Below are 23,173 nucleotides of genomic sequence, written 5' to 3' on the forward strand. Positions count from 1 at the left end.
TGATTTCGTACTGAGTTTCTGCTCGGTCAGAAGTTCTGCGAACACGCCACGGTCACATTGGATTTACTGACTGAAGTCAGTGATCATTTAAGATACATATGACGAAATAAATTTCAGTTATGTACTCCAAGAAATTAGCACGATTGGCTTTTGGGCTGTTGGCAGAATCGACGTTTAAATATCCGTTAACCCGAAGCGTGTCCTCCAGATTGAATGCAGTGCGGTCTCTGTGCAGCTGGACGGTGTGTCTGCATCACCGACAGAGGAATCAGCTGTCAAACGGGTGAGACTGATTTATCTACTAAACAAGAATGCATGCAATTAAATGCATGTTTTTATTCTAAATAGGCCAGTTTTGCAGTGTACTTGGCCTTGGGTTACTGTTAACTAGAGAATCTTAACGACGTATGATTTAAAGATTTAGCTTTCTCCCACAGACTGACCCGTCTAAATGTCCGCACGGTTTCCCAGAGTACTCTCGACCCCGCCGAGGTGCGGAAGTTTCAGGCTATGGCGAGCAAGTGGTGGGATTTACAGGGAGAGTTTGCAGCCCTACACTCCATGAATGACCTAAGAGTGCCTTTCATACGGTACATTTACCCTCTGTTCTACTGATAAAAGTGCCATTGTGTCACTATAGTATTTGTTTTTTTCTTTTACTAATATTTTAGGTTATTTTTATAAATGTGTACTTCCCTTAGACATTCATATATTTTTTAGGCTAACGTTTATTTTCCTTCACCTTTTTGCTTGTGCTAGATCATTTTAAATAGTCTTAGTTTCCGTTGGACACATTAACTTTTAAAAGCACTGCTAGTAAATGTTGTATGCATAATAGCTTCATTTTTTAAATTCATGAATGAACAAAATACTGTTTTAAATTAGGGGTGTGCACAGGGGTTTGCACTTGCGTCACAATTTGGTGAGTTACACGGATGTGCGGCCATATTGGCAATACTCAGATGTAAACAACAGCATGGACTGCACGGTTAATGTACTACTGAGTATGTTGTTCTGCAAATGTATGCTGTCTAAACCACGGAAAAAACGTGGGAGCTGCTAAATCATATAAAGAAGGATATATTTTAATACTAGCGCAATATTTTAACAAACTGAAGTTAATTTGTGGTAAAGATATGTATGAGCAGTATTTATTAAGATATTAGCCTAACATTTCACCTACATGACTGGAAATGATAAGAACAAACATGAATGTTGTCAAAACTCTTGCCCTGGAAATCCTGGATCAGCCAACCACAAACGCCTTTTGTTCCTCAGATGTTTTTTTGCACTCTTCTCCTTGATTTATTATAACTTTTGGTAGTCTGTAATACTCCAAATGTTTTTCCCGGTCTGACCGATTAGTACTGCTCAAAACATGACAATAATTGACCATTTCAGCAGCAATAATCAGCAAAATCTGCGAATTTCATTTGGTTTAGTGGCATTGTTTACGTTCAGTGCCGCCAATATGGCCAATTGATGACGCGTTGTGAAAACACTCTATAGTCGAATATTTGATCTGCACATTGCACTTATTGTTATAAAACTGAGGAGCCAACTTTCACCAGCCATGTAGATTTTTATTGTTGTTTATTGACATATAATGTAACATTGTTGTAGAACATTGTTTTGTATAATGCCTAATCATAAGCTTGTTCAGAAATGGTGACAAAAACTTGATTATGTCTTGTTCAACATAATTTAAATAAATGAATATTAATTTTTTTATGAGCCAAGATATTAAAATACAACATTTAAAAAAAAATGCCCATCCCTGTTTTAAATTGAGATGTGCAGTATCAGTTTTTAGACAATATTAATAATCTTTTGAATTATTGATATTGGTTGATATTACATATTTCTCCTTCTCATTACCTTTTGTTTTTACATTTAAATGGCATTTTCTGTCTTCTAATGCTTAATCTCTAAAAGCATAAGTTTTGTTTTATTGTAAATTATTTATATAAAAACACTATGGCTATAACATAGTAATTGTTCTGTCTAAGTTTTTAATATTGGTGCATCCCTATCTTAAAATAGTTTTGTATGGATATACCATGACACACCTACAACTTCCCAAAAGTTTTTCATGTTTGGTGTCAGTAATATATTTTTTAAAGTGTTTATTGAAAGATTATGCTCACTAAAGCTTGGGAAATATTCTTACAATTTAAGCCAACTATTTTGTGTTATGTATTTTAAAGTATAACTTATTCCTGTGCTTGCAAAGCTGAATTTTGCTACATTTTTGCCCCCCTAGGATTCATTGATAAATAGAAAGCTCAAAAGAACAGCATTTACTTGAAACAGAAAACCTTTGTAACAATGTGCAAGTCTTTACTGTCCCTTTTGATCAGTTTAATGCATCCTTCCTTGAATGCAAGTATTTGTTTCTTTCAAAAAATGTTTTGATGATGATCTTATATGAATAATTTCTGTTAATCCATGTAAGGCTGTTCTATCAATAGTACTAGCATAGTAGCATGTCCAGAGATAGAAAACGGAAGTGTCTCTCCTATGTTCAGGTAATGGCAATTAGGGTGAAAAGGTGAGGACAACTGCTAGTTTATGCAGCATGTCTGATTTTCCTTTCAGCAGCTGTTTCCATGAGAGCCAGGATGGATATTGCGTTTGTCATTGTAAGCCTTTTCCCTCACCTACTGGAATCATCCAACGCACAATTTCTTCCCCTTCCGTGAACACGGGATCAGTTGTAGTGTACAGCGTGTATGGCGGTGCCCCAGGGCTTGTTTAAATGAGGGCCCTCTGTGCTGTTGCTGGTTATTATGTTGTACTTGAGGAATGTGTGTTTTCTAGAGATCAGGCAGGGAATTCCTTCTTTTGTTGGCTGAGATGGGCTGAGTTAACAGGATTGGCAGTGAGCACCTCAGGCTGCTTTGGTCTGCACTGTCTGTCCAAGCTTTTGGGGTAAAATGTGAGGATGTTGCCCTTAGGATCCAGCGAGATGAGCAGTGAGGATGTACAATTGCTTCAGGATGTCAGAGGCATGCGTCTAGCCAGGGCGACTAGCAGTAAGACGTGTTTGTGACTCAGGAAGCGCATTGTGGAACTACATGCTGTGATTAGCTTCGGATTTTCTGTTTCATGTCAGTCTGATGTACATGCTTTCAAAATTCTGCATGACTAGAGGTGACATGTTTTCTAGCCTAATGTCGTCTTAACCTCATTTTGTGACCTTTGACCCTATTTTCAGGGATAATTTGTTGAATGTGCACGGCATCCAGCAGTTGGGCAAACCTCTGGCTGGACTCAGGATTCTGGACGTCGGCTGTGGTGGAGGCGTGCTGAGCGAGGTAACTACTGTTAATTATCAAATTATACTGTAATGGTGATTGAGTATTGCGCTAGTTGCACTAGTACAGTTTTACAGATACTGTGTGATATTTCAATACTTGAGAGATTTGGTCCGGGTGTGGTAGCGATATAAAGCCGTTCTCGTGTTTGTTAGGTTTATAACATGCATGATTATTTTTAGCTGGCTGCAAACGATAACTGAAAACCTACCAACTGAAAAACATGATTAAAACAGACAGCTTTACGCCCAGTGGTTTCCTCCACTGAGATAAACACACTTTCTCCAGGCATCTCTCTGCCTGATGTGTCGTTGTTGTTTTTTGGTGAGCGTGATGTCTCTTGAGTGTCCTGTCATGCAAAAGCTTATGTCGGAGGATCCCCTTTAGGGCAGATCAGTGGTACAGACAATTGACTGGTTACTGCAGCTCTGTTTCTGAATGTATGCCCTGAATGACCAGCAGAGGGCGATGTGCAGATTTGATTGTTTTTTCTGTGCTGCTGTGTTTTTACACCTAAAGAAATATGAAACAAAAAAAACTACAGTACCAGTCAAAAGTTTTTGAACAGCAGGCTTTTTATGTTTTTTTTTTGTTTTGTTTTTTTTCTCTCTTCTGCTTACCAAGCCTGCATTTATTTGATCTAAAGTACAGCAAAAACAGTAAAATTTAGAAATATTTTTTTTGTTTATATTCCTGTGGTTTCAAAGCTGAATTTTTAGGATCATTACTCTAGTAACATGATCCTTCAGAAATCATTCAAATATTCTGATTTGCTGTTCAAAATACATTTATCATTATGTTGAAAACCGCTAAGTAGAATTTTTTCACGTTTTTTGATGAATAGAAAGTTCACAAGAACAGCATTTATCTGAAACAGAAATCTTTTGTAGCATTTTAAATGTCTTTAGCATCAATTTTGATCAATTTAAAGCATCCTTGCTAAATAAAAGTATTAATTTATAAACTTTCTTCAGCCCCTCCACAAATTATACTGACTTCAAGCTTTTGAATAGTATAGTGTATAATGCTACAAAAGCTTACAAATAATCCTGAAAAAATAAACTATAATAAACTATAATAATAATAATAATAATAATGTTTCTTGAACCGCAAATCAGCATATTAGAATTATTTCTGAAGGATCATGTGATACTGAAGACTGGAATAGTAAATTTTAAATAGTAAAATAGTAGTAAATAATAAATAGTAATATTAAATATTCAATTCAATTTTACTTTTTTTTTGCTGTACTTTGGATCAAGTAAATGCAGGCTTGGTGAACAGAAGAGACTTCTTTTAAAAACATCAAAAATCTTGCTGTTCAGAAACGTTTGACTGGTCATGTACATTTTACTAATATCCTAATTTTCTTTTCCATTAAAAATATATTTATATATACTAATCTAAAACAAATCCAAAATCAACAATAAAAAATGTATACTTTCTGTCTTGTGGATTAGTGTTATCTTAGTATTATTTATATGCTAATAAAGTATTTATTATAGCGAAATAAATAAAGTATTTATTAATAAATATATATATATATATATATATATATATATATATATATATATATATATTGTTTTATATATTATATTGTTTATATTTTTATGTTATGTTTTTATGTTAATGTTAGTTTAGGTTTATGTAATTTTGTTATCTGCTTTTGTCATTTTTATAATTTTTTTTTAAATATTTCTGTTTAGCTTAAATTTTATTATAGTTATATTAGTCATAGCTAACATTTCTAGTTTTCATTCAAGCTTTTTTTATAATATTAATATTTAATTTGGTCAGTTTTACTTTAATTACTTAAAATAATTTGTAAACATTCCAATTTATAGCTTTCTGACCCTGCATAGACAGCAACACAACTGACACATTCAAGGCCCAGAAGGGTAGTAAGAACATTGTTAAAATAATCCATGTGACTGAAATGGAAGAGAGGAAATTGTTGAAAAGTCATTAATTTTGTTTTCTTTGCACACAAAAAGTATTCTCGCAGCTTCTTAACATTACAGTTGGACTACTGATGTCACATGGGCAATTTAACGATGTCCTTATTACCTTTCTGGGTTTTGAACTTGTCAGTTGCGTTGCTGTCTATGCAGGGTCAGAAAGTTCTTGCATTTCAACAAAAATATCTTCATTTGTGTTCTGAAGATGAATGAATTAATGACAGTATTTTCACTTTTGGGTGAACTATCCTTTCAGGTAAACAGTAACACTGCTCTGGATGCTATCAAACATGGGTATCAAAAAACCAAAGTAGCACTAACCTTTCTCAGCCACTAGGGAGGTTAGGAGCAGATGTCCTGGGAATAGACCCTGTGGAGGACAGCGTGCGGACCGCAGAGCTGCACTCCTCCTATGATCCTGATTTACGGGAGAGAGTTCGCTATCAGGCCTGCACCCTGGAGGAGCTCGCCGAAGAGGAAGTTGAGGGATTTCATGCTGTAGTGGCATCTGAGGTGGTGGAACATTTGGCTGACCTGGACGCTTTTGCCAGCTGTTGCCAGCAGGTGTTGAAGGTGTGTCACAACATCACTGACATCTGAAACAATGACAGTTGCACAGAAGTAACAGTGGGAATCCCAGCTAAGAGAACTGAATGGACTGATTTAATGTCCTGGGTCAGTGTGTCAGGACTAGAAGAGTTACTCCAAATCCCCATAATCTTTCCTAATGCTGTGACATCCAGGCACTTTCATCAGCCTGTTTCTGTTTTGCTTTATTTCCTTTTCAGTTTCTCTTTAGATAATTTATCACTTAATAATTTAAGTATAAAATAAAAAATATCAAAATGTCAAAATAAAATATTAGTTTCTTAATGTGTAACATAATTAATATTTGTAATATTTTCATTTTTTTTTCCTTAGCCTGGTGGCTCTCTTTTTATCACCACTCTTAACAAAACCAACTTGTCCTACGTTTTCGGGATTTTGGCGGCGGAGCAGCTGTTAAGGATTGTACCGAGTGGCACTCATGACTGGGAGAAGTTCGTCAGCCCAGAGGATCTGGAACGACTTCTGGAGTCTTGTGAGTGTCGTCTCTGTCTTCCATTTCTGTCACACTATCATTCATTGATCAGTTTCTGGGTATTACCTCTCCACTCTTCTATTACGGATCTCCTTTGCTGTTTCCAACAGCCACTGTTGGAAAACCCTGGTATACGTTACATAGTTGTTGCAGTAGATTTTGTTACTTGCTTTTACCATTTTCTTGTCTCACTGTATCCCAGTTGGATTCTACGTGGAGGCTATCAGAGGCATGATGTACAATCCTCTCACAGGAGCGTGGAGCTGGCAGAAGAGCACGGCCATCAACTATGCGTTACATGCAGTCAAACGCAAAGAAGAACCCCAGCCTGACCGGGTCTGGGCTGAGAGTGATAACCAGGATGAACCTGGTCGAGCCACAAGTTACAGCTGAGCTATTATAATGTTGGAACTGCTATGCAGCTCTCTAATGGGGAAATAACACACACACTTTCAAAAATATGTTTGAAAGAAAAAAATATATATTTCAAAATATGTTGCATAGTGAAGATTTGCTGAAACGGTAATAATCATTCTTTGCATTGTGTTCCTTGATAAAACGTTTTTTTTATCAGGCATGATTCATAGACGTCTCTTTTGTAAAGCTCTTGTTAAGAGCGGAATTTAAGATTGAAGCACTTTTGATCCACTCAGCATGCCACAGTCACAAGCCACATGCCATTTCAACTATTGTTTGATGTATTTTAACAACCATTTACTTGCGTGTTTTGTGGTGTTGATCTTTGGTTGGTGTATGTCAGAGGTCAAACGGACAAAGAAAATTCTATAATGGTTTTTGACTTAATAAAATGGAAACAATTGTGTCATAATTGAGAAGGTGTTTTATTCAGCCTGAACAATTGTCTTTGAGTATTCAAAAATCAAGCATTAGTCTGTTGTCATGCTAACTTTAAAATATAACTGGAACAAGAAATGCAACATCATGAAGTCCTCTATAGCAATCAGTTTAACTTTTCTGTAGCCGTCCATATTAGCTTCATGTTTAACCTCAGTACAGGTTACTGCATTATTAGACAGACAGACAGACAGACAGATAGATAGATAGATAAATAGATTGATTGATTGATTGATTGATTGATAGATTGATTAGGGTTGTGCCAGTAGACCATATCAGAGATATCGCCTGTGGCTCATGCCTTTTTTAAAAAAAAAAATATTAGGCTAGTAATATATCTAATTCATATTAGGGCTTATTTGTTCCATTACCTTTCTTGCTCTGCCTTTTCACAGCGTTGCGCGTTATAATCAATCGCACGTGATTATGCTGACATGATGAATGCAACGGCCAATCAGAGGCGTTCAGATGAGTCATCGCTGATACAGCGGAGCTTTGTTTTTCAGCGCGCGCTGACTGAATATTGACTCGCGAATTCTCAAATCATAAACAAAGTGCAGATGTACGTGCGATGTAAGTATGAGAGATTTCTACATCATGAAGTGTAGATAGCTTCGGTAATTGTAACGAGAGTGTTTTATAGTACATAAAGTCGCGCTAGAGTGATGATGTTCTTTGGTAATGTAAATGTTTTTTTGCTTCTTTTTTGTAACTTAGCTGCTTTTGAATAACTGGGGAAACGTAAGCATTATTTTTAGTAACTTATGATATTTCTATTAAATTGTTATCATGTTAAATACAAATTCAGTCATATTAAGAACTTTAGGCTGCTTTTAACCTTGTGCTGTAGCTGGTTTACTTTCCAGCAACGAAACTGAGTAACACTAATATAATGCAATTATGCAATATCATGCCACATTTTAAATGTATATGTCGGTTTATTATTTTATCCAGATTTATTAAATTTAACATTTCTAAGTATTATTATTACAAATGTAGCCATTTTCATGCCACAGTTTTATATATTATAAATTTACAACTATTTCCATTTACTTTATCCAGATAGTTTAGAACATTCACGAGTTTATACACACACACACACACACGTTTGTTTTTGTGCATTGTGGGGACTTTCCATAGACTTCTATAGATTTTATACTGACCAAACGATATTGTCTATCCCCTAACGCAGTGGTTCTCAATCCTGGTCCTGGGGGCCCCCTGCTCTGCACATTATGCATGTCTCCCTTATTTTACACACCTGACTGAGATCATCAGCTCGTCAGTTCAGTTCATGGATCTCTCTCCTAATGAGCTGATGATCACAATCAGGTGTGTTAAATAAGGGAGACATGCAAAATGTGCAGACCAGGGGGCCCCCAGGACCAGGATTGAGAACCACTGCCCTAACCCAACCCTAACCCTAAACCCAGCCCTCACAGGAAACATGTTTGCATCGTTACACTTTCAGATAAACATCATTTACTATTTTTAATAATTTTTTAACAGGCCTGCGGTCCCTACAATGTCAAAAATTTCAAGTTTTACTATCCTTGTGGGGACATTTGTAGCAAATGTAGCAATGTAGCAAAAACAAGTACACACATACACACACACACACACACACACACACACATATATATATATATATGTGTGTGTGTGTGTGTCAGTATAGGGTACTTTATCGTTATGTTTTGGTAACACCAATAAAGAAAAACGAAACAAACGCTATTTTTATTGCAAACCAAGATTTAAATTTATGGCTGCAATTTATGGTTCGCGTCTGTGGTTTACTAAGAAGCCTGAATGTGTTTTATTTGCCCAGTATCCATGTGTGATGCGTCGTGACGTCACTCAGCTCCAGCACAGCAACAAAGGAGGATGCGGAGCTGCGTGCGGGAGCCGATTCCCGTTAAAATGCTTTTCCGTTGCTTTACGAGACCGACATAACACATAACCATGTAACATTTGTCCGTCTTTATATGGATAAATGAAGTGGCGCAGGATTCGTTGGGGGAAGCGGGGGGAGAGAGAGAATGTACTGGGTCGCTGGTTTCGCCTCCTCCCGGTCGTTCGTGGTTGATCTCGGCCGGAATCAGAGCCCGTCCTTCGGGTTGTGCGGCTCTGATGAGCGTCACTTATTTTATGGGTACATAGTAGCCGTCCCTGTGCAGGATTTCGGCGGGATCATGTCGGGATTGGTATCGGATTCCTGGTGGAGGAAGACGCTTTACATCACAGGAGGTGCCCTGCTGGCTGCAGCTGCGTATCTGCTGCACGAATTGCTCTCCATTAGGTCAGTGTTGTGGCCTGTTGTGATGTCAAATGATACATGGAATGACCTCCTGTCATTGTTTACAATATTTTTTTAATGACAGATGCATTACACAATGTAACCTGTCTAGGGGAAGATGTAAATATTGGCCAGTAGCAGTGAGGTTCTCGTGTTTTTCTTGAGCTCGCATGTCCGCTGGGCTGCATCAAGTCACGTTTTCTAAATTACATGCACATGCGGTGTTTGGCCGCACGGGAGCATATGAAAACGCCCTGTCATCAATACTCGCCTGGAATTGCCATTGTTTACATTCGCACTGAACAAAAGTACTTTAATAAATTCGTTTTTTAGTGTAAATAAAGCGTCCTATTAGGCTATGGGGCACGTGATCTGGTCTGTTTACTTCACTGGATCACGATGTCCTTGAGTTGTGTTGTACAAGCGACCTTTCTTGGCTCAACTGCAGGCCATTACCTAATGAGAATTCAAGGGGGGTTGCAATGCTGTTGGAAGTCTTAAACAACTTCCGTTTAGTAATTGTTTTGAGCTGTAGCGTGTTTTAATGTGGTAACAGACGTTCTCATTCTCATTCAATACTTCACTGAAGGATTTCAGCACCACAAGCTGTGGACAGCGTCATGTTTAAGGATTGAGCTCTGCAGCATTCGGATCATACTGATTCTTTACACTTTATTCAGTTTGCCATAGAATAGACATAAAAAGACAAAGGTGTGCAATAAATAAACACTTAACATAAATAGACAGGGAATCAGAATGTTAATTTTAGAGCCACATGGAAGCATTTGAAATGCGTATCTGATTGGGTGAGTGGAGTCCTTATAGATCTGATGAGTCAGTTTGATAAATCTAAGATTTACATACCACCACCACCAATGAATCAATCAATCAATCAATCAATCAATCGTTCAGATGGATGGAAACTTTTTTGTCATAAGTATCTTAATGTTATCATCATTGTTAATTACAGATACTCTGAAGTCGTGTTATGTAATCATGCAAAGGAAGAATCTCTAGGAAATTTGTTTCTGTTAAACTTTTGTAACACGTGTATAATGTATATGCATTATAAAGGTATTCATTAGGTATGTTGTAATGCATATCTTTTTGTAACCAATGTATTAAAATATTTTTGCAGATACCTTTTTATGTCTGAAATTGGTTGTTTCTCATGTGTTTTGATGCATTATACTTTCTAAACATATTTTACATGTATATATTTTTAATATTTTAGAAAGTATAAAGCACTAAACTTGATAAACAATCAATTTCAGATACACTACCAGTCAAACGTTTTTGAACAGTAAGATTTTTAATGTTTTTTTTTAAAGAAGACTCTTCTGCTCACCAAGCCTGCATTTTTTTCGATCCAAAATACAGCAAAAAAAAGTACAATTTTGAAATATTTTTACTATTAAAATAACTGTTATCTGTTTGAATATATTTTAAAATGTCATTATTCCTGTGATTTCAAAGCTGAATTTTTTGCATCATTACTCCAGTTACATGTTCCTTTAGAAATCATTCTAATATTCTGATTTGCTGTTCAAAAAAACATTATGTTGAAAACAGCTGAGCAGAGTTTTTTTTTTTTTCAGGTTTCTTTGCTGAATATCGAATTCAGAAGAACAGCATTTATCTGAAATAGAAATTTTGTGTAACATTATAAATGTCTTTATCATCACTTTTGATCAATTTAAATAAACCATCCTTGCTAAGTAAAAGTATTAATTTCTTTAAGTTATTTCTCTCCAAACAACAAAACAAAACAAAAAAACCCTTAATAATAGGCTACATTATATTAGGCTTTTGAATGGTAAAGTGTATAATGTTACAAAAGCTTTTTTATTTCAGATAAATAGTTATCTTTGGATCTTTCTTGTTTATCAAAGAATCCCGAAAAAAATTACTGAACTGCTTTAAATATTAATCATAATAATACTAAAAAAGTTTCTTGAACAGCAAATCAGCATATAAGAATGATTTCTTAAGGATCGTGTGACACTGAAGACTGGAGTAATGATGCTGAAAATTTAGCTTTGATCACAGGAATAAATTACATTTTAAAATATATTCAAATAGAAAAGCTGTTTTAAATAGTAAAAAATATTTCACATTATTACTGTTCTTACTGTATTTTGGATCAAGTAAATGCAGGCTTGGTGAGCAGAATAATTTTTTTTATTAAAAATCTTACTGTTCAAAAACTTTTGACTGGTAGTGTAAAAAAGGAATCTGCAAATATTATAATGCAGTTTAACTTTGGGTACAATTATTTATGAAAAGATTTCATTCAAAATTATGAATATCTTTAAAATGCATTACACATAAAGGCTGAAATTTCTCTTTTGTATATTGTGTTAAACTTGCCCCGACAGGGTCTACTAAACGTATTATTTGGATATCAGTATTCATTGCTGGTGCTTTGAGTGTAGAAATCATGATTGTTTTATAAATGGTGGCTAAATATGGACGGATTGTCCTGTTGAACCTCAGAATCTGTGCTAATCTTTCTGATCTATATGAAGAGATTTCAGCAAATCTAAATGATTTTTTCCCTTGCCCCACAAAACACCCTGATTGAGAGTAATATTCTACAGCCCATATAACAGCAAAAGTTTGGTTATACAAATCCCATTTTAGAATATGTGTTGAGTTAGAAAAAAGAATTTTGGAGCATCTTGTTTCTGAAATGGTGTGTGGTCAGAATAGCATGCTTGTAGTTGCTACTTGTGAAATAAAACCTGTCTATGTCCTCCCACACACATCCTGCTGCTTTCTCATAATGATAGTATAAGACCTTTTCCACTGCACTCCACATGATTTTGGGGGCTAAATAGCTGCTTTTAAAGCTAAGTTATGTTCCTGTAAAAAAAAATTCTGTACTTTAACTGATAAAGCATGCTGCATTGCAGTGCCAAGGTGATGGATGATACAAATATGATGTTTGTTCCATACGCCTGACTGAGATATTTAACCATCAGTATTTTGAGCGACCTATTATATATCTGTTCATACTGAAATTACAAAGAGATTGTCTGATTTTACAATCTTTTATTGATATCCTCCTTACAGGAAAGAGCAACAGCTGGATTCTAAAGATGCCATCATCCTTCACCAGTTCTCCAGGCCAAAAAACGGGGTGCCAAGCCTGTCACCTTTCTGCCTGAAAATGGAGACCTATCTGCGCATGGTTGATCTGCCCTATCAAGTATGCATAAAGGAGCAGTTTGGTTTTTGGAGTCCATTGCCTTTGATCAGTGGTTACATGCAGTTATTGGAAGTCACACCATCTGCTGTTGAAATGTCAATGAAATTCACAAAAGCCCTTAGAAAATAGGATTATGTTTTTGTAGTTTACATCCAGATGCTCTAGAATAAAAATCAGTGTTTTAAAATTAAAATTAAGAATATTTATTATTATTAGAAATTGCTGAATTTAAATTTCATTTATGGTTTACATCTTCTCATCCTCAGTATGCATCCTTTTTTGCAGAATTACTTTGATGGAAGCCTCTCCTCTCAGGGCAAGATGCCTTGGATTGAGTATAATTATGAGCAGGTGTGTGGAACTGAATTTATAATAGACTTTCTGGAGGAGAAACTTGGTGTGAGCCTAAACAAGAGTCTGAGCGCTCAGGAGCAGGCGGTAGCGCGGGCCATCACCACCATGGTGGAGGAACACTTGTACTGGTGAGTCATGTGCTGGCATTCAGAATGAGTCACTCTTCTGCTGCTGAGTGATCGCTGAGGATCAAATATGCACCTACGGATTATTGACTAGAGTCAGTAGAGTTCTGCAGTTTTTTTATTTGGTTGGGGAGTTTTTCATTTTTAAACCTTAAAGGGGTCATGAACTGCCTTTTTTAAAATATTTTGTTCTGCTCTCAGAGGTCCACTTATAAGGTTATCAAGATTTTGACATAAAAAACATAATTTAGAAGTAGTAGTCTGTTTTCTGTCCTGTTTTGAGCCTCTCCATCAGAACGCTCTATTTTAACTGTTGTGGTGGATTGTAGACTCTGGAGTAAATGCACACTGGTATGATTGGCTGACAGTTGTTTATGTTTGACAGCCTACTGTACATCCTTCACAGATTGACGCTGCTGTGATTTAGGTTAAAAACCCATAAGTACTCAGTACATATTAAACAATCTGTACATATTAAACAATCTGTAATAACAGACAAAGCAATAGTGACCACCTAATAAAAACAGTTACTCGCACTTGTGTGGTGCAGCATTACTGCGTCAAATTGTGCTTTGTTTTTAAACAAATCCACGGTAAAATTAAGTGAACAAAGGACCAAGTTCTTACTGACGTGGTCTGGATCTTTATTGAAAATAATGTTCTTCCATTCTTCCTAATGTTGGGATCAGAAGTAAGGCAATGCAAAGACAAAATGTATTTCCACAAATTGGCACTGTACAGCATTTTGTTGTCTTTAGAGTCATCTTTATCATTTCACTCTAGATTACTCGCGGGATGTGTGAACGCGCTGCGCATTTCGCGTCATTCCGTCGCCCAGCGCAAATTTGCCTGTGTTCGCGTCTTTGCATTGACTTTGTATGTTATCTACTCATGCAAATAATTTAATTCGCATTTGGTGTGAACACACCATTACATCATAAAGTGGCACATTCCACAAATTAAGCATGTAGCATTAGTTCAAGCTCGCATCAGCTGACTCTCAGCTGATCACATCTACCTATAGGAATACGACACCTATCATGGCATTCCTATATAAGCTCTATTCAGTATTATTCGGCAGCTTTGTCGCCTGTTTAGGAGCAAAACACCCTTCTCCATCCCCAACTCCTCCTTTTGCCACAGTCAGGACTTGGCTTCTGATATTCCTCATTGAATCAGACCTCACAGAATAATGTCTTACACTTAAAGTACATTAATGATATCTGCTTTGTTCTGTTCTGTTTACCCTGGGGGGTTATTATTGCTGCTCTCCTTGCTTATTCATGACATGCTGCATGGATGGGCAGGGAGTTTTTTGCCCAGAACAGAACCATGCCGGCAAACCAAACTGTATGCTAACTATCTATCATTTTGACGACAGTGGTCCTGACAGAACCTGTCATTTTGGCAGACTGGCTTCAGTATAAGATGTTTTTAGACTAACAAGAAAGTTTTGAGTTCTGAAACTTAAAGGATGTTTTTATAGTGCAATGACCTTTTATATGTCAAAAGATCAAGAGAATTTTGATTTTTCAGTTCATGACCGTTTTAAAAGAATAGTTCACACAAAAATGAAAATTTGCTCAAATTGTGTTCTCCCTAAGGCCATCCAAGATGGAGATGTGTTTCTTTCTTTATCAGAACATATTTGTAGAAGATGCAGTGAATGGGTGTCAGGATCAGAGACTAAACAATTGATGAAAGCTTCATAATTTCACATGACAGTAATTTACATGATTCCAACCCATCAATTAATGTCTTATGAAGTGAAAAGTTGTGTTTGTGCTGAACAAATTAATCATTAAGAGATTTTTAACTTTAAACCACAGTTTTTCTGTATTGCTTTCTAATATTGCTTTCTCCAGTGAGAAGTCTTCTCATCTGGAGAGAAGTATGCACAGATAAAGCACTGTTTATAAACTAAAACAGTCCAAAACAAATATTTTGGTAGATTTTGATGTGAGAAGACAACAGGGGTTGGACATTTTCACTGGAGGAAGCCTTATTATGGATTATGGATAATGGTTTTAAGTTAAATCCCTAATATGTTTCTTACAAAAATGTAGCTTTCATGTGGATTACTTATGGGTAATTGTAATGTTTTTATCAACTATTTTGAACTGACATTCACTGCAGAGAATCCACTGGTGAGCAAGTGATGCAATGTTAAATTCTGTTGTAATGAAGAAACAAACTAATCTTATATTGGATGGCCTAGGATAAGTAAATGTTCAGCAAAATTTCTGTGTGATCAATTTCTTAAAGTTTTGAGGCAAAGGTCTAACTGTAAATATACAAAAATTAAGGTTGATCGTTTAGGTTGATGAATATATTTAATTTTACAAACAAACAGTAAATAAATAAATAAATACATGAAATACAAATGTGACCCTGGACCACAAAACCAGTCATAATTCGCACGGTATATCTGTAGCAATAGCCAACAATACATTGTATGGGTCAAAATGATCAATTTTTCTTTTTTGATTTTTCTTTTATCAAAAATCATTAGGATATTAAGTAAAGATCATGTTCCATTAAGACATTTTATAAATTTCTTACCATAAATATATTAAACTTTTTTTTATTAAAATTTCTGATTAGTAATATGCATTGCTAAGAACTTAATTTGTACAAATTTGGACAAAGGTGATTTTCTTTTTTTTTTTTTTTTGGCACCCTCAAATTCCAGATTTTCAAATAGTTGTATCTCAGCCAAATATTGTCCTATCCTAACAATTTCAATTTAAAAAATTGACCCTTATGACTGGTTTTGTGGTCCAGGGTCACATATAATATTTTCTAAACTCTTGAATTATGAATATACCGTGTTATTTATCCAATAGTAATAATTTGTCCCAATTTTACTTATTTTGTACTTAAGTGCATCCTGTCCAGCAGACAAAGCTGCTATCTTATTATGCAATTTATTTGCATAATAAAAGTGATTGTAAAGTTGTATTGAGTCCATAATCATAAACTATGAAAATAAAAATATGCATGACAAGTTTGAAGTGTACTGCTAACATGATTTGCAATGCAGGCAGCAGATTTAGCAATTAATGACTCATGCTGAAACATTATCCTACACATTGGCTATCATAGTGTAAGCATTATACTGGGGAAAAAAAGCAATTGTATAACCAGTCTCTTTTGTTACAAGCTTATCGCCTTCCTTTTGCAATATTATATTCCTTCAAATGAAATCAATTTTTGTTTCTTTTCTCGTGCATTATGTTTTCACATTGCCTAGAAGTGTTTCACACTGTGATATATATAGCATCCCACATGGCTATTGATTGAATAATTCATGGGTTTGAATATCTGTGTCCACTCCAGAGTAGTGTTGTGTATGTCAGCTGAAGATCTTGCTGAGCAAGAACATTTATTGAGCTATAAATAAGAGTGATGAATGCTATGCTGGGAAATAGGCAGGAAATCTGGATTATAACACTGGTTGGTTTTGATCAGGAAATGAACCTCTTAATGTATTTGACCCATTTCAGTAAAAAGGACTAGTAATATCAGCTTAAGAATGAGAAATGCTTGTGTAGCGTACAATACTGTTTCATGGAATTTATGTATTACATCCTTACAAATGAAAATGCCCTGTTGGTCAATGCAACATGTTTGACTTTAGTAGTTATTTTGGTGCAGAATTTACACACTGCAGCTTTGAATCAGATTTAAACCTGATGAAAGGCTGATTGTAAATTCCAAGTGGTGAGTTCAAAGCCGTGAACCCAAAGAGCGCTTGAAGCCATTTTGGATGAATGGTTTTTATTAATACATTGCCTACTGTGCAAAGAAGTTAATTAGAAGACGACTTTAATTAATTTGATTCAGATAATCACAGAGCAGAGAATTAATTCAAAGTTTAATCTCAAAGGCCAAACTGAGTTTGTTTTCTGTGTGATACTAAAGCTGCACACTGTTATAATAAACTCGGAAGTATAAACAAGCCCATATAGGGATGAATTGCTTGTGCTTATGATCAATTATTTGTTAAAGATTTCCTCATTTGTAAGCTGTTTTGGATAAAAGCAGCTGTTAAATAAATGTATTCTGCAAGTTAAAATATGTAGTACATGCATAAATATTACAGCACAGTAAAGTTTGGATATATTTTATGCATGTTGTGATGCCCAAATAACTGCTTTCTAAAAACTTCAGGTTGGGATTCAATAAAATTGTGCATCAGTATTTTGTGAATTGTTCCTCTCATCTCTCCTTGTAACACTGAAAATATAAAAGCCAATTATTTAGAACAACAACAACAACTTGGAACAACAACATGGTTCTTTATACATAAAAATATAGATAACTTTGTACTTTAGTAAAGGAATCATGAACTTTAATTTGTTTATCTTTTTCTTCATCTCTGTCACCACAGGACAATTGCATACTGTCAGTGGGTGGACAATGTTCAAGAGACTCAAAGGATGCTGGACCTTCCCGGGCCCCTTAGTGACTTGCTGAAATGGATCCTGTGTCAGCTGACTGGTGGCATTGTAAAGCGAGAGATGTACTGTCACGGCATTGGCTGCTTCACTAAAGAGGAAGTTTACACACTCATGGAGAAGGACATGCGCACACTAGCCACACTGCTAGGTGAGGAGGACAAGAAATAGAAGTTTAAAATTATACTTTGACAGTTGCATATTTTTGTGATGCGATATGATATTTTATTTATCATATTCAAGTTTTATATTATATAATATTTAGACTGTCATATACACATTTTTAAAAAAATTTTATGTTATTAAAAATATTAAGAAAATACTATAATAAAAAAAAGGCAAGTATGCATTAAAATGATCAAAAGTGACAGAAATTACTTTTGCATTATGAAATAAAATACATGTCAAATTTCTGTCCATTTCAAATAATTTCTGTTAGTGAAAGAATCCTGTTTTACATCTTATAGAGGAGGGAAATCCATCTGGTAATTGAATGAACTGAAATATGAATATGTTATATAAATATGTTCTTGTATTTTCAGTGTGTTTCTGAAACTGAAGTCGGTTGTCCTAAATTTTGGCTGAGGGTTAACATTTATTTTCTGCACCGTCAGGGGATAAGAAGTACATCATGGGTCCCAAGCTGTCCAGCGTGGATGCCACGGTGTTCGGTCACCTTGCACAAGCCATGTGGACGCTGCCTGGCACACGGCCTGAGCAGCTTATTAAAGGTGAGCGAGACCTAACAACTGCAGTTTGTAGTCCTAATAAGGAAATTTTAAAAAATTGGATTTTTGATGTTGTTGTATTTAAAGTAATAGTTTACCCAAAAAATTTTAATTCTGTCAGAATTCACTCAAACGTGTATGACTTACTTTCTTCCATGAAACACAAAATGTTGTGTTGTGTACAATGCTGGTGGATGGGGACTGGTACTCAAAAAAAGATCCAAAAATTTTTTTACTTAATAATGATTTAAATTTAGGTCACAAAATTATCACATGACTTCAGAAGACTTCAAATAAAGTGTACACATTGTATGGGAATTTTAGGGTAGTTTTTAGCATTTTTGAAGCCTGACAGTACATATGCCCATTCACAAAGTGCAGTATGAACATTCTGACTAACATCTCCTGTGTTCCAAAAAGAAAGAAAATTAAATAGATTTGAAAGTTTTCCGAATTTTCATTTTGGATTCTAAAATGTGATTTTTGCCAAACAATGTTGATATTTGAAAGCACCAAAACAAACACATCCATAGCCCAACAGGACCTCGCCCCTATTTTGATAACTCTGCCCCACAGGTATGTACACAACCCTAACATAACAACAATCACGGAAACAAACGTAGATGACACACAAGCATATTCAAACAAAAGCCAAAACAGATAAGTTGTGTGAAACAAACTTCAAAACTTAAATCAACGTTACTCACCTATCAAAAAAAGAAACAACGCAACCTCGGCGTCTGATTCAAGCCCTTCCCGCTCCTTGAGTTCTGTCGGGGGGGATTCGAGCCCTTGCCCCTTTGAGGTCCAACCGTAAAGTGGCCATTCGGTCCGGCCTAGGTGCCGCCGGTCTGCGATTTCGTCCCTGCGCCCCTGGAGGTCTGTGCATGCACTGCTCTCCTCCACTACCTCTTGCCTGATCGTAAGCCTTCTTTTTAGTGTTTTGTTCCTCTGATATTTTCCTCTTTTTAATCTTCCAGTGCTCTCTGTCTATAGTCGATCTGCCAATATCCATCCTGCGCACTCAAATTGAGTGCCCTCATTACAAGACACGGCCCTTACTGCTGATTGGCTACAAATGTGTTTTGGGACCCAGTCCGACACTGTGTCCCAAAATTACAATTTTTTTAAAAAGTCAAAAGCGTTTTTCAGAAATTGCTTAGTGCACCTTTAACAATTCCTTCAAATTTGTGCTTTGGGATGGCAGTTTATTATATGTCCACTAGATGGCAATATAGGCATTTATTTATGCTTCTGCACGTTAAAAGTTCAGTCACTCATAGAATGTCATATCACCTCAGCAGAGGTCTGGTTAAGGAAGTTGAAAAAGTCACATTAATTTTCTCTATTACCCAGTTGACTTTTAATGATAACTGATTTTTAATGAAAACTACATGATTCTACAAAGAAATCTCCACCAATTAGAGAATCACTGCGACCAAAACTAGGAGAGCCCGGCCCATGAAGACCACTCACTACCATGAAGAACTGTGAATAATGTAATAGAGTCAGTCTTCCTCTCCGAATTTTTAAATATTTGTAAATATATGTATATTTTGCAATAAACTTAATATATGTTGTTTTCATAGACATTTTTAAACAGTAATTATATTTATTCTTGATTGTCACAGCATGGCATTGAGGTCCTTTTCCTCATTAAAGCCATTTAGTACACAGTCTTGTGTTTTTTGTACTTGTATTATTTTTTTTATTTAATTTTTTGCTTCAAATCAAAGTTTTAATGTTGTGATTCACCCTTGTAACTGGTTGGTTTGGTTCATAGCTTATAAATGTTTTAACAAAGACTTTTTAAAAATACCTATGGGTAAAATGAATAGGAAAAATACTTCAGGAGCCAAGTCTGCTAAAAAAAAAAGGGGTTGGGCATTATTGCACTCTACAGAAATATGTGACCCTGGACCACAAAACCAGTCATAAGCAGCATGGGTATATTTATAGCAATAGCCAAAAATACACTGTATGGGTCGAAATTATCGATTTTCCTTTTATGCCAAAAATCATTAGGATATTAAGTAAAGGTCATGTTGCATGAAGATATTTAGTACATTTCCTACTGTAAATACATCACAACTTAATTTTTTAATTAGTAATACGCATTGCTAAGAACTTCATTTTCTCAATATTTAGATTTTTTTGCACCATCAGATTCCAGATTTTCAAATAGTTGTATCTCAGCCAAATATTGTCCTATCATAACGGACCATACATCAATGGAAAGCTTATTTATTTAGAAACTTCTTTCTGACGTATGAATCTCAATCAAAAAAAACTGACCCTTATGACTGGTTTTGTGAGTCACATATGTTGCTATATTCTTTATGAAAATTGCATAATTTACATTTACTCTGAGTGGAGACACAGTGAAACAAAAACCAGCCATTTATCAGACCATATGTAACAGGTTTCAACCTGCACAATGAACAACTACGTCTGTCTGTCCACAGGAGAACTGATCAACCTCGCCATGTACTGTGAGCGCATACGGAGGAAATTCTGGCCCGAGTGGTTTGTGGACTTAGAGGACTTTTGTTACGACAGCGACAACGAAGCTAGCAGCGGGACACCCACCTGCATGCTGGACCTTGGTCTATTTTCCAGGACAGACACTTTAGAGGAAAGCGATCTAAGCCTCCTGTCACAGAGTAACACACACTCGCAAGACTCAGACCACTCCGGACGCTCGCTCTCAGACTCTGACATTGAAGCAGATGGCTCAGATGTGGAGCAGCAGGTCAAGGGTGAAATTCAATAGAGGTTGCTTTTTATCTGGCGTAACAGATCATTTTGGGGTGCGTAGTGGCTCATAATGCTATTTATTGCCTGGATGAATCGCATCTGATGAACCTGATTGAAAAAACAAAATGTGTACGTCAGTCATGGACATGCACACCTCAAGATTTACACCACAGAAGTTGGACGCATGTAAAAGATCATTCATTCTCATCTTGAATAGTCACCTTCGTGAAAACATTATGCTTCCGTTCCTTTCAGAACTGTTTGTTTGTCCACGACTTCAGTATGGTTTCTAATTAGCTGTAATTTCAAGGAAACAAATATTTCAGATCACTCAATACGTCTCAAACTTTGCTCCAGAACAGAATCATGTAGCAAAACACTAGCTTGCATGATTCTAGGATGTTTGTACGACTGATTTCCTTTGTGCCAACTGAAACTAAATCTGTGTGAATTCCTCCCTCCTGTTCAAACCTAATAATTCCTGCTCCCAGATCAGCTAAAGTACATAAAATAAAACTGATGAAGACGGATAAAAGGATTTATGAAGCATTTAATCCTGGTTCTTCCCGCTTAAACACATAAAATAACAAAACGAGAATCCAATCTTCACAAATATTTAGGCTAACACAATAGAACCGAATCCCTTTCTGTCATTTTTGTTTGTTAGGGCTCCAGTGTGTGTCATCAGTGTCAGACTTTTGATCAGTCTGAATGGTGCTTAATGCCTGTGTGCCTGACTGAAACCATTTGTACATGTGTGACAGTCTTTCCTCTTCATCCCCATGTGTCTCTTTCTGCTGGATCTGTAATACAGACCTGTTTGCGTGTTTCACCACCAGAGGGCACTGTGACCATTCACATGTTGAGTGGGTCTTATGCAGCCACTTGTATTGCCATTGCAAGAGTCGCTTCAAGCTTCTGCCTTAAAAGAACGTTTTAAATATTAATAACAACAGTGAACCTCTAGTGAACACTAAACGGTCAGCTTAGAAATCTGATCATACATTTTTCTTTATCCACGTGTGTTATTTGTGTACCAAAGTGTAGTGCTTACTTGAGCAGATTTGCCTTAGTTGAGGGAAAATTGTTGTGAACAACAGCCGCATGATAAGTTTACCCTCTTTCTGTTGAATTTACAGTACTTGAAACCCAAGCCTGTACTAAATGAATTAGTTTAAATCCCTTTTTATGCAGAATTCTGTTGTTTACTTTCCATATTGTTGTTTTGCACATTTTAGATTATTGAAAGACTTTGGACAATGTAAAGATATGGATTGAAACATTAGAGGACTTAAAACAGGGTCCATACAATCAGTGCGATATGTTATATGTGTGTGTATGATATACAGTAGTTATCTGTAATACATAATTTACCTGCATGTGTGTTTGTGTGTGCGTCTATATGTGTGAGCTGGTGTTTAGTTCACCAGTGAAAATATTCTTCTATCAAATATTTAACCCCTGTATAGAATCGAGGTTAAAGTTAAATACACATAAACAGTCTCTTATGGATTTTGTGTTAATATCAATTCATTTGCAACTTGTGTTTTTGATATAATGTAATGAAATACATATTTTTCAGTGACTTAAGGAGATACGCACCTAAAAATGGTCTTTAACAGCTAAACAGCGAAATTCACATTCAAAAACCTGCATTAAGCAATGCATTTAAATTTGACCCTGTGATGTATGTTTATTAATAGACTTTTAGAGATGTGTCTGTGTGTTGGGAACATAGCTGGATTATGTTCTCATAAGATGTCAGTTTTGCTATAGATCTGATACTAGATCTTAAAGCCATACTGGAGAGTTATTTCCTGTTTGTGGAAACAAAATGATGGTTATAAATATATATACAAGATTCTACCTAATCTGAATCAGCTATAAAATACTGTGCATAACTGAGACCCTCTCGTGAGTGCTTAGTTATACTGAACTGAGTGGTTGTTTGATAATGATTGCTCTAAAACATCAATTAAAATAGCTGTGACAATTTAATCAAATGTATGAGGCGTATTTGTTTTTGGTTTTTTT

At 35.8% G+C, this 23,173-nt stretch overlaps 2 protein-coding genes across 2 annotated transcripts; both read left to right on the forward strand.

The window, feature by feature from the left end:
* Positions 1-3: 3 nt before the first annotated feature.
* On the forward strand, positions 4-7,185 carry coq3 (coenzyme Q3 methyltransferase). The gene is made up of 6 exons (XM_051131215.1): positions 4-283; positions 438-590; positions 3,218-3,317; positions 5,606-5,848; positions 6,197-6,356; positions 6,559-7,185. Exons 1-6 carry the CDS (start codon positions 120-122, stop codon positions 6,747-6,749), a joined length of 1,011 nt encoding a protein of 336 aa, XP_050987172.1. The 5' UTR covers positions 4-119; the 3' UTR covers positions 6,750-7,185.
* A 1,885-nt stretch (positions 7,186-9,070) lies between these two features.
* Positions 9,071-22,651, forward strand: faxcb (failed axon connections homolog, metaxin like GST domain containing b). The gene is made up of 6 exons (XM_051132297.1): positions 9,071-9,507; positions 12,580-12,715; positions 13,001-13,197; positions 17,588-17,805; positions 18,269-18,385; positions 20,848-22,651. Exons 1-6 carry the CDS (start codon positions 9,248-9,250, stop codon positions 21,153-21,155), a joined length of 1,236 nt encoding a protein of 411 aa, XP_050988254.1. The 5' UTR covers positions 9,071-9,247; the 3' UTR covers positions 21,156-22,651.
* The last annotated feature ends 522 nt before the right edge of the window (positions 22,652-23,173 follow it).

The sequence above is a fragment of the Labeo rohita genome, chromosome 16, assembly GCF_022985175.1.
Source record: "Labeo rohita strain BAU-BD-2019 chromosome 16, IGBB_LRoh.1.0, whole genome shotgun sequence".
Classification (NCBI taxonomy): domain Eukaryota; kingdom Metazoa; phylum Chordata; class Actinopteri; order Cypriniformes; family Cyprinidae; genus Labeo; species Labeo rohita.

Excerpts from the sequence above, each read along its gene's own strand:
- coq3 (XM_051131215.1), top strand. The coding sequence starts at position 120 with ATGTACTCCAAGAAATTAGCACGATTGGCTTTTGGGCTGTTGGCAGAA. Across the intron at positions 591-3,217 it reads CTAAGAGTGCCTTTCATACG|GGATAATTTGTTGAATGTGC; the intron begins GTACATTTACCC and ends CCCTATTTTCAG. Across the intron at positions 5,849-6,196 it reads GTTGCCAGCAGGTGTTGAAG|CCTGGTGGCTCTCTTTTTAT; the intron begins GTGTGTCACAAC and ends TTTTTTCCTTAG.
- faxcb (XM_051132297.1), top strand. The coding sequence starts at position 9,248 with ATGTACTGGGTCGCTGGTTTCGCCTCCTCCCGGTCGTTCGTGGTTGAT. Across the intron at positions 12,716-13,000 it reads TGGTTGATCTGCCCTATCAA|AATTACTTTGATGGAAGCCT; the intron begins GTATGCATAAAG and ends CCTTTTTTGCAG. Across the intron at positions 13,198-17,587 it reads GTGGAGGAACACTTGTACTG|GACAATTGCATACTGTCAGT; the intron begins GTGAGTCATGTG and ends CTGTCACCACAG.